Source organism: Nematostella vectensis, chromosome 10 (assembly GCF_932526225.1).
Source record: "Nematostella vectensis chromosome 10, jaNemVect1.1, whole genome shotgun sequence".
NCBI classification, from domain to species: Eukaryota; Metazoa; Cnidaria; class Anthozoa; order Actiniaria; family Edwardsiidae; genus Nematostella; species Nematostella vectensis.
The window spans coordinates 14490134-14501982 of record NC_064043.1 but is presented as its reverse complement, the minus strand read 5'-3'; the positions used below and the strand labels follow the sequence as shown (position 1 = coordinate 14501982).

The window sequence follows — 11849 nt, the reverse complement described above, 5'->3', positions numbered from 1 at the left end:
TCTGGATACCCGCATGGAAAGGCAGGGACTAAGGGGCAGGGACGCCACACAATTGGAAAATACACCATTAGTCGAGGTTATCCCAACTAAGTCATCAAATATAAATAGTAAGATGTTGTTTTATTATAATCTATTGTATTCTTTGAATCATTTTTGGATACGCAAATGTATGATTGCCTTTACGCCTCGTTATTTACACTTTAATTTTACACTATATTATAAAATTTTACCTAGAGTAGCGATAAAAAGGCTTTAATTAGCGGGATGATAAAATACAAGGTCGATATCTGCAAAGAAGATATTTTTTTTTGCTAATTAAGAAAGCACAAAAAACCTATACAAAGTCGCAAAGCCAATCTAGTGGGTCGTTGCAAATAGAATTTGAGGCAGCATCTTCCATATAACCTGTCTCTCCTGCATTCTTAAGATACTGCTCACGTGTCACGTTTCGAACCAAAAAGAGATCTACATTTTGTAATATCTACGGGTCACATTCTACACGTCACTACTCGTCTCCCATGGCGGAACTGTGTAGTTGAGGTACATGGGGGGTAGCCGGTAATTCGGCGGAGGTGTCTCCCTGTAGTCTGGTTCAAATCCCCCATATACTGGGGGTGGAGTCTCGTATATAGGTGATGGCGGGAATGAGCCGAACTTAAAATCCTCCTCGTCATCACCATCATCATCATAATCATCATTATAGTACGAATATGGTGCCTTGTCAAGAGACGTATCAGATATATAAGAAGGAGGCTGACTCGGATCGTCACTTGGAAGAACTAATGGTTTACCAGGAAGTGGCTTCAGCTCCATTTCAGGGTCCAGGATTATCGGCTTACGCTTCTTGTACGTCCGTCTTTCTGGGTCCGCAGGTTTAGGGCGTTTACGCCTGAGGTACAAGAACAGAAGGATTGCGATGATGATAAGAATGAAGGCCACAAGGACGCCAGGAAGCACGTGCTTTACCCACAAGTCACTGCTCTCCTCGGAGTCCCTGGCGCCTGGGATTGCCGAGGCAGGGATAATTGTTCTGTTGCACACCCCTACGAGGGAGCTGTAAGCACTCATCACCGGAAATCTTGGGGCCAGGGCTTGGCGAAATGCGTTAGTAACCTCACCATCTTCCTCCACCCTATTCGACACTCGAGCATTTTTCTCTGGGTCGCATTCACTTGTCGGTAGCGTATCATTTGTCCAGATGAACAAAACCGAACCTTCTTGGTAGCGGAGCACACGTATGTATCCCGGAGAGGCATCACCGTAGAAACTCGCAATCGCAGATAACAGAAGAAGTCTTTGCGTCAAATTGTTACTGAAGATGGTGTAGTTATTATCTAAACGTGTGCTTAACTCAACTGCATGTTGGGTCTGTGAATCCAAGACAAGAATCTCGAAGGCATCATAGGCAATATCTCCACGACTATTCCTCGCTTTGAGAATAAACAATTCTCCTCTTGTCAGTGTTTCACTCGGGTCCATTGGTAACCCAGATATCGTTTGCGTCTTATCATCAAACTGAAGCCAGCCTGGAATCTCCGCCTGAGTTGATTGCGGCCCAACTAAGTACAACTCTAGCGTTAAATTCCTTGTGTTTCCATCCTTCCTATCATGAAACGTGTCGGCAGGAACCTGGTAGTTGAAAACCTTTCCAGATGTCACGGTGACGCGCCCGATATCATTGACGACGACCAAGTCAGGCGGTATGACGACTGTTGCCGTGCTTGTTGGTATAACCTTAGTTACTGTAGTCGGAGTTATGGATGAGTCGGTCGCTATTACCGTTGTCATTGTCACCGTTAGCGCAGGGCTGGTTGGGGGCGTACCTACAAGAGAAAAGGGTGGTTAAAGTGTAACGGCTGCCTTGAATGCAAAGTTGCACTCGTGTTAGTATTGCGAAAGGTTGGAATGTGCGTTGCGATGGATAAGACGGTTAGTTTTGTTAGCAGTGTCATGGTGTTCAGTGGGGACCCGATGAAATGATTAAAGCTGGTCCTGGCGATGATCGTCCGGATAATGTTAATGATGATACTGATGTCATCATGACATGATGATATATTTTTTATTGAAGGTTGTGATGTTAATTATAGTAATGATGATGGTGGTGGTGGTGGTAATGATGATATTTTAAAGCTTAAAGTAGATGTCACTGCAGATGACAAACTAGTAAAGAAATAAAATGATGGCGAGAGGATTGGTGATGACGATAAAAAAGATGACGACAATAATGATGATACAAAGTTACAAAGATGATGTGATGCACGACAGAACAGATTAGTGATAGAAATGAGAAAAAAAAAACTAAGAAAATACTTAACCACTTAAGTAGGAAGACGAAAACGTAGAGAGTGAGAGTCCAGAAGGAGAGGTGAAGACAGAGGTAAATGGGTATGACGGAATCAAGGAGGAGAAGGGAGAAGAGATGAAAGATCCGCTGTGGAGTTGACTTGATGATATAGCAAGAGGTGATGATAGCATAATAAAGGAAGAGATCGTAGATGTTGATATGGTCGTAGAATGTCCATTGATTGCAGTAGAGAAGCGGAGAACTGTTTGTGATTCAGTCGTAGAGAAAAGCGAAAGGTCGGAAATACTTGAAAGTCCAGGTGTGACATCTAAAGCCGAGAAAGAGGACGTGGATATAGAGACTAAAGTATGTAAAAAAGTAGTCTTAGTCTTGAATGTAGATAGAGGGAATAGCAGCGTTGTGGAGTAAAGCTCGGCGGGTAATGGCGTCAGAAGAGACGAGTTCAAAGAATAGGTGGACATAACGATCGTTTCTACTTCTTTGGTAGATCGTAGCAGTGACTCAGAGCTGTCGACAGTCTTCGTCATGTTATTATCACCACTCATTTTATTAGTCGTAAAAGTCATTAACACTTTTTTCGTCGTCCATATTAACTCACTTGATGGCTCGGTTGTCTGCAAGATACTGGTTGTCGTCGCTGTCGGGGAAGGAGCTAACGAGGAGGCACTCGAAGAAGACGTCTCTACAATAACAGTACTTGAGAAGTAACTGCTTGGTAATACAGATGTCCGAAATATACTGCTCTGCGAGGGATAGATGCTCGTTTGGAAACTTGAGCTCTCTTGTGTTGTTGAGTTTATTGTAGCTGCAGTCCTTGACTGTGACGATTCTACGACACTCGATGAATCAACACTGTCCACACTTGAAAGAACCGTTGAAGTGTTGGGTTGCATCGTAGACTGTATGGAGGTCGTTTCTGGTAGAACACTTGTTGAAAGGATACTAGTAATATCTAATGCGATGGAAGAACTTGAGACATCTGCACTACTTTCAAACAGCACCGAAGTAGTTGGGGAACTTGTTGAAGTGTTGGGTTGCATCGTAGACTGTATGGAGGTCGTTTCTGGTAGAACACTTGTTGAAAGGATACTAGTAATATCTAATGCGATGGAAGAACTTGAGACATCTGCACTACTTTCAAACAGCACCGAAGTAGTTGGGGAACTTGTTGAAGTGTTGGGTTGCATCGTAGACTGTATGGAGGTCGTTTCTGGCAGAACACTGGTTGATAGGATACTAGTAATATCAAATGCGATGGAAGAACTTGAGACATCTGCACTACTTTCAAACAGCACCGAAGTAGTTGTGAAACTTGTTGAAGTGATGGGTTGTATCATGGACTGTTTTGAGGTCGTTCCTGGTAGAACGCCGGTTGATAGGACATACGCCGAGCTTATATTCAATGATGAGGACGAAATAAGGCTGGTAATGTCGGCAGAAATCGTACTGCTATTCACGGCGGCAACTGAGGAAAATGTCACCATGACTCCACTACTAGCAACAGACTGTGTACTGGGTGTGTCAGCTAGACTTGATGTTGGTAGGACTGGCAACGTCGACGAAGCTGGCAAACTAGTACTTGGGGCTGGGCTTGTTACAGGAATTGAGTTCGTTTTCAAGGTTAACATTGAAACATTTCCAGTAGAAGACACTTCCACAGTGGATGTGTGTAGTGTACTGATAGACGGCGATACGATTTCACTTGGGGTAAAGGTTGTGTTTTTGATGCCAGGACTGCTCAACGACGTGTAGACACCAGTGGTGATGCTTAGGGTCATGTAGATGTCTGGTACAGACCAAGTGGTACTTGACGCAGCATCATGTGTTGTAGTCACTTCTGTGTAGTTGTCAGGTACAGATGTGGTTTCCATATAAACCGTAGAAGGTGAAGGCAAGATGCTGCTTACGTTTGCAATAGTTGTGCTCTTGCCAATAATGGAAGTTTCGACCGATGATTTGACGACTAGAATGGACGTCTGTATCGCTAGAGAAGAAACGAACGCTGTGGAGTTAGGGTGTGTTATAATTGAAGATGTACTGAGCACAGTGGTTATAAGGCCTTTACCCAGCGTACTATTAGCAAGCGAGTTTTGCCAAAGCGACGAGGTCAACAAAGACGTCTTGACTACAGATGAGTTCAATTTAATGCTGGTGCTAGTTTCATCGACTGATGCGCTCAATGTTGATGTGCGGGTGGAGTCTAAGGAGATGGATGTGAAACTCTTGGTGCTTAGTGCTGGCGTTACGTCCACTGGACTACTAGCGAATATCGTTGAGTCATTCACTAATGATGTTGGCGTGACAAAGGATTCGGTGCTTATGGTGCTATATGTGATAGCTTGCGTGACACTTGACAGAGTTAACACAACAGTGCGTGACAAGGTGCTTCCGGGACCTACGAAGAAATGAGTCTGTGAGAACATGCCAAAGATCATCAGAAGACAACGAAAATAGTTTGATAGGAAAAGCTGAAATAAAATATCTTTTTATACCAATTTCTTGATCCTTTAGCAATAGAGAGGAAGGATAAAAGGAAACAGATTTAGGGAATTTACTTTTATCTTTCAATTAGTCACGAAGGAATAAAGCATAGAAAATAGATTATATTTTACTGTTATGTCTGAAAGAAATTAAAACAATTCTTCTATAAGAAAGAAACGAAAGAATGAAAAGCAATCTTAGAGTATAGATAGATAAAGAGTCGTTGACATAGCGCATGGTACCTGATAAAGCATGGCTAGTTGCGACCATCGAGGAAGGAAAAGTAAAGAAGGCAGATGAGTAAACCTCAGTACTTCCTGAAGATGCAGAGGGCAGCACACGGGAAGAAACTCCATTCACAGAAACAGAAAAGTGATGGAGGGTATCTCCATATGTTGACATAAGAGTTGAAGGCGCTTGCAACAAAGTTGCTTTGGAAACAGTCTGTAAAAATGTTTGGATGTTACTCGACGAAACAATAGCTAATTGAAAGACCGAGGAGAAGTTTAGCAGCGAATAGTTCACTGTTAGTTTTACAGAGGAGTCCGTTTTCGTAGTCGCATTTGAGAGGTCAAGGAGTGAAGAAGATGAAAGCAGAAGGGAAGCGCCATCACCAGAAAACACAGTGAGAGAAGTATTCGCCCCCAATGAGGACACAGGTACCACTGTTGATATTACAAAACCTTTACCAGCTGTTCCAGTCACAATAGAAACCAAGGAAGCGGCAGTTGCGTCACGAAGAGAGAAATTGACATCAGCTGAGATGTAAATAGTCTCGAGTCTCGTTGAGTTATTGACGAAATCCTCTACTACACTGGGGGAGATAGGCGTGCTAGGAGAAAGGGATCCCAGAGAGTGTGGAAGTTTTGCAGTGCTCAGAGTCACATTGTTGGTCATGGCATCCTTTACATAAGCTGATAGCGTGCTGTTTTCCGTATTGCAGCTATCTACAACTACAGAACAAGGAAGGCATTACATTAGAAAATTTGTTCTTCTGTCTTTTAGCACAAAACACACACACGTGTAGCCTGTATACGCTTCTAAATGCAACACCACCAGACGGACATTCCATCGCGCAGTTGTTTATTTACAAGGTACATGCGCGTATGCCATAGACGGTGAAGTTTTTAGGTTTTCGTGCGATTTGAAGAAGCTGAGAAGTGAAGAAAGTAAGAAAACATCACTGTGCAAGAACGTATGTGCGGTAAATTTGACGTGCTTGTTAATTTTAATGGATTTTATGTGATACAGTGTTTATACCGTTAGAAGTGACTTTGTTCCGCGTACAAAGTTTTGCACACCATAACTTCCATGCTTTGTGGGTGTACATTATAGTTTTATTTATTTTATTAGATTCCAATGTTTTACTTTTACGGGGAGTAGTAATTATGCTAGTAAAATGAAATGTAGAGTGACATGCCACATGATGCAAACATTTAACTGTTTTACTGCATTTAGTGATGTTTTCTGTTTATATGCACGTGCTTTTGAGTAGTTATCATGCTTTAATTCAAGGTGCTACAAATTCTTACCTTCAATCGAGCTTGAGTTCACAATACTATAAGAAAATGAATAAAATCAATATATGCCTCGACCGTCTAGACAGCGTGATCAACAAAAATTGCGCAAATAAAAAATAGCACGGAATTCTTATTTTGGCTAACCACAAGCATCAAGGTCGTGCAGGCCGGTCTACCTCACAAACAATTGTGCAGCAAGAAAAAAAAAACGTGGAAACCTGTGGCCTTCCGAAAAAAGTAATCGAGAAGACAAAAAATCACCCACCCCTCCCGTTACTTTTCTACAAGTCCGTCCCTTAGACATTCTTGACCAGTCAATTCGTGTCCTTTATAATGCATGACATACCTTGCAGATGACATGTTGACAGATGTCATGATTGGTGACGTCACAATTGATGGCAAAAGAGATAAGATAGTAGAGCTGACATTGATTGATGTTGTCATAGAAACCGTTTCAGTAGTCCTTAGACTTTTCGAAATCAGAAGCGTTGTATCAGTGGTATTAATTGAAAAGGCACTATACACAGACGATCCACTAGCTGATGATACTATTGTGGTCATCGATGTTCTCGAGGCATTTATTGTTGGTTCAACAATGTCTGTTGTCAACATTGGAGTCCCTGTCCAAATGGACGCTGTCTGGAAGCTTGGGGTTATGCTGCTTGTGCGATTCATGTCAGAACTGCCTGTCTGGACAACCGTTGTAACTGTTGGAATAAAAGATGATGAATCTGGCAAAACTGTTGAGTCAATGGAAGGGACAGAGATTCCTGAAGACAACATAGTGCTAGCATTGGTCTCAAGCGATGCACTTGGTGTTGCTGTTGCCATAACAGACGCGTTTAAAGTGGTGATAGTTGTGGAGCTAGAAGATGGTGGTGTTGTAGGACTTGGAGCAATGGAATCTATGCTGACAGTCGCAGGTGTAGAGTTTAACATGGAGGTTGGAGGTAGACTGTAGATTGTGGTAGACGCTTGAACGGTACTGTTAATAGCAACACTGACATTAGAGGTGCTTTCATTAAGAGGCACAGATGAAGATGACAATAACAGGGTGGTCGTGCTCTCCTTGACTATAGTAGAATTCCAGCCAGAGGAAATATTAAGAACTGGTGTTGAACTTGTGTATAAAACCAAGGTGTCTTGAACAGTACTGTTTGTGAAAACAACTGAGGTGTTTTGGGGAGTTGTCAGTGAGGAGGTCGGAGTAACTTTGATAGTTTCCATAATTGATGAATTTCCAGGTAAAGACACAGTGCTACTGGGCATTTTTGAGATATTGGCACTCTCTGATGGTGTAAGCATGATACTCGAATTCCAAGAAAGAAGCACTTCTGATGAAGACATATTGGTACTAGGAGTTGGCTGAGGAAAGAAACTTGTATTCACTGGTTTTGACAATTCAGTTGTCACATTAGCACTAAGAGATGGCTGGAGCAAGCCACTTGTAGTCAGAGAGGGTGATTTCACATTAGTGACATTGATACTTGGATCAGGCAGTAGACTCAAAGTTGTATTCATTGTTTCTGTTGGCATTATAGATGTCATTTCAATGCTCACAGTAGTGACATTGATACTTGGAGTGGGTTGTATGCTGAAAGTTGTATTCATTGTGTCTGTTTGCATTATAGATGTCATTGAAATGCTACTTGATGGTTGAACAGAGCTTGTATTGACAACTTCTGTTGAAGTAAGTGATGCCTCTGATGATGCATTCATTAATGGACTTGTAGTCGAATACACCAAAATGGCTGATGATGCAAGACTAGACATATTGATAGTTGCATTAACAACTACTGTTGAATTTAGAATAACTGTGGGCTTTATGCTCAGACTTGCTGATAAAGTAAATGAGGGTGTAGCTGAAACAATGGTTGTAACATTTAAAGATGCAACAGCTGAGCTTTGAAGGACTTCAGTGGAATTCTGGATGATAGTTGGCATAAGAGTCATGCTCCCAGTTAGAACAGTCGTCAGGATACTTTTAACTTGAGTCGGCAGCATGCTTGTCTCAGTTGGCGTTGGTGTAGCTGGAAGAATTGCTCGTCGCCCCCTGTGTCTTGCTCTTTGCACTCCTGATGTCACATGCCATCCAATAACAGGATGTCCAAGAAGCATACTGATGGTCCCATCTTTTGATGATGTCTCAAGATCCAGTAAGTCACTATTAAGCTTCAGTGCCCCACACCCTAGTGCCCAAGTAAGCAGACTTCTCTTGCCCTTACTATATCTACCATCACCTGCTCCAGATTTGATCACAGAGGGATCTTTTAATTGAGAGACCAAAGGGTGATCAACTTCGCCTGAAAATAAAGCCATCTTTTCTGTAGTAACCTTCAGATGCTGAGCAGTTTTGTTCAGAATCATCATTCTCTCGTGTCCAGATACCTGCTGCAGGTTTGCGCTGAGTAGAATAGTTCCTAATATTAGCTGAGCACCAGGTGTACAGAATAAGTTCTCATTCATCCTCCCTGATCCAAAATGCAGTACCTGAGATTCTAAGGCAACACTGCTAGCCATCATGATCACAGAAGCATGAGGTTGATGGTGTACTGCCACAACATTAATGGTAAATGACTTCATTCCACATATTCTTCCTGTGTGCAGTGAGTCATCAGCAATAGCAACTATCAAGATATAAGAGGTGCCTATATCTTCCATTGATGGGACTCCATAAAGCTCTTGTTTGTGTTCATCATAGGCTAGCCAGTTGGGAAGAGTTCTGGAGCTTCCCTCAGATATCTGCATCCAAAAACAAGTACGAGAGTTTAAAACCTGCAAACAACTAATTGTACCAACAGGGAGTAGCTTGTGGGAAAATGTCAGAGGGTACTTACAATAAACAGTAAAAAAAATAATGTGGGGAGCAACGTCCTTTCAATGTCCTGCTATGGAAAAAATTCCTGGCCATATGCCTGGTAAAAGTTTACAAAAAACTCCAAAAATATTTTTGACGACTCAAGCCAAGGTAAGTGCAACTTGAGAATATTCTAAGCGGCTGAGTGGAATTGAGGCTTCTACTGACCACATTCTAACTGACTTTTAATGGGCAACCTTGAAAAGTACACCCCTGCCCCTTCCCAAATCCAGTTACAGGCATGTAACCCCAACCCCCCACCCCCCTTTCAACAAAAAGCTACATTTGCCCATGTGGGAGTTCGAAAGCAAAAGTGACAATCATTTTTCTGAGATGACGATAGTCACATAATTTAGCATTTGTTATTAATAAAGTGTACACTTTAATGTTACAATATTGAGTATGAGTTATGTTTACTTTTACTTACCTCGATGTAGTCCAGCTTGCAGTTAAATATCTTGCTTGGTATCTTGTATATGAATGCCATGCCAACATAGGTTATAGCATTAGGTAGTTCTAGTTGAGGTTGTGATCCAGGTGACAGTGATGTCGACTCTGCAGTCACATAAGGACCACACCCACTCAATAATGCACTAATAGCTAAAACAAAAACTAACACCCTAGTAGTCTGTTGAGTACTTATATGTGTGTTTATAGTTCTCAATATTGAAGTAAAAATGATGTAAACAGCTGTGACTAGAAGTCTATTATTCACAGAAGACGGCAGGCTCATTTCCGGCAATAAACAATAGTCCTGAGATTTATCTGAATGAGCTGGACTCCAAGACACAGTACTGGTCTTATTGTATTGTAATTTTCTTTTCCAAGGTGTGCATTTGATAAATGGTCTTCTTGAACAGTACTGTTCCATGGTTCTTTTATCAAATGTTGTTGATGTTTCATAGCATTTTCTCTCATTGCAGGTGAAGCTCTGTTTCTTAAGGCAGGAAACACAGCTGTCAGTTGTCATGACTGGATGATGTTTGTTTACTTTCGTTTCCTTGTAGCTTGGTTGACTTTTTGCAGCATACCTTAAATGCAAAATGAACACAGTACTTAGAAAATGAAACACAAACAATGTACTAAGAAAATCGGGCATGAAATTAACAGTTACATGATAAATACCCCCCTTTGTGTCTATAATAATTGCTGGGAATATGCTAATAGAACAAAGAATCGTCAACAGTTGTATGCTAAAGATATAAACATAGAGTTTACAAGTGATTAATATATATATTAGTATCCATCAAGGTATTAGCAATAGAATATGGACATATGCTTGATACATAACAGTAAACATTGGGGTTCGTTAGTTTATATGTAATGGAATCTGTCTGGGGTACAATGTGAATAATTTCTATGGTTGTCCCACAAACAATAACAATGGAACTATTTATAGTATATGAACTAAGCCAAAAGGTCTTATAGCTGTCATTTCACACATAATACTTCGTCCAGTTGAAAATAATTTCTGTAAAAACCTCTTTGTTGCTGCATCAAGCAATAGGAGATTGAGGTGTTTTTCTAAGTAATATTATAGAGAATTCTTGTGGTTGCGGGTGGATCAGATTTGAATCTATTTAGCACAATAAAGTGTTTACATAAATTCTATTAATTCAGTAAAGCATGCCTAACGTCTTTCTAAATGCCATACGATTCTGATTTCCTGGCGAACAGATTTGACGAAGCGCGTTCTGAGGCCTCCATTTAAATACGACAAGGATACTCTATGCAGTTCATAATGCATTTAGTAGTTAGACTAACCATACATTTATATCGTGAGACAATCGGAAGTAACTTCTACCATTCAAATATTCCTTCAAAGAACATCGAGATAAGATTGAGCTATCGCGAGAAAATTGAAGCTGTGTGAATTGAACTTTCTGCTTTAAAAATTCACGGATCTCAACGAATATGAACACTGCACAGAAACCAAGTGCATTAGTAGTTTAGCTACGGAACAAACTGGTTCCTCTGTTCGTTGAGCATCAAAAACTACCCGTTACTTAACTTTATTAATTTGAACCAAGCTCTATATGACGTGACATTTGGATCATTCAGAATTTATAGTACATGCAATTTATCAGGGAAGGTATAAGATTTATGATTTCTATTCTTTTATTCGGAGACAAAGATTTGTAATACACGCTGCATAAATACAGCTGGAAACGGAGAAAACGCGGTTGTTGTTTGAAGAGGCACAAAAATTGAAATCAGCGAGAACGAATAGGCCTAAATACAAGTAGAATAAAGAACGCGGTACTTACTTGATAAAATCTTGCGTAGTTTCTATCTTTTCGCTAGTAACCAAGGACTAGGCACCAAAAATTTATCAAGTTTTCCTCGGTGCATGCCGATCGAACGTTCGAACTTTTTACTGGTTCTGGTATTGGAACGCTGTCGGTTACCCTGGCGTTCGAAAGCCGAGCGTCATATCCAAATATGGATATGTAAATTTGCAATGGTAATAAAACTCGGTGCGTGAGCTTCACGGGCTCTAGGATAGTTAAAACAGGAGGCGCTATACTATCCCAAAGTCCCTGGCTAAATCGAAACGTATGAATTGGTGAAATGCGATAGACTGTACTCCAAAATGCAGTCTCTACATTTGACAATGTATAGCTAGTGGTGGATAAAACTTGCTGTATTCGCCACGTTTTCGCTTGCTCAGTACACATACTTCTCA

The 11849-nt window shown here is 41.0% G+C and overlaps 1 protein-coding gene across 3 annotated transcripts; it reads right to left on the bottom strand.

The window, feature by feature from the left end:
• Positions 1-101: 101 nt before the first annotated feature.
• Positions 102-11585, bottom strand: LOC116616294 (mucin-3A). 3 transcript variants are annotated; one of them, XM_032378353.2, is made up of 7 exons: positions 11431-11585; positions 9591-10194; positions 6653-9048; positions 6319-6344; positions 5476-5739; positions 2904-4700; positions 102-1823 (listed from the first exon to the last, which is right to left on the bottom strand). In XM_032378353.2, the coding sequence occupies exons 2-7, from the start codon at positions 10131-10133 to the stop codon at positions 496-498; spliced, it is 6354 nt and encodes a 2117-aa protein (XP_032234244.2). In that variant the 5' UTR covers positions 10134-10194; positions 11431-11585; the 3' UTR covers positions 102-495. The 3 variants fall into 3 exon arrangements, with proteins under 3 accessions (XP_032234244.2, XP_032234245.2, XP_032234246.2); XM_032378354.2 differs by lacking the exon at positions 5476-5739; XM_032378355.2 differs by lacking the exon at positions 5476-5739 and having other exon boundaries at positions 2904-4289.
• Between the last annotated feature and the right edge of the window lie 264 nt (positions 11586-11849).

Bases quoted from the DNA above. Each gene is read 5' to 3' on its own strand.
- LOC116616294 (XM_032378353.2), bottom strand. From the start codon at position 10,133: ATGACAACTGACAGCTGTGTTTCCTGCCTTAAGAAACAGAGCTTCACC. The intron at 5,740-6,318 runs GTAAGAATTTGT...CTTGTTCTGTAG, and splicing joins GAACTCAAGCTCGATTGAAG to TTGTAGATAGCTGCAATACG. The intron at 4,701-5,475 runs GTAAAGGTTTTG...ATTTCTTCGTAG, and splicing joins TATTGTGACTGGAACAGCTG to GTCCCGGAAGCACCTTGTCA.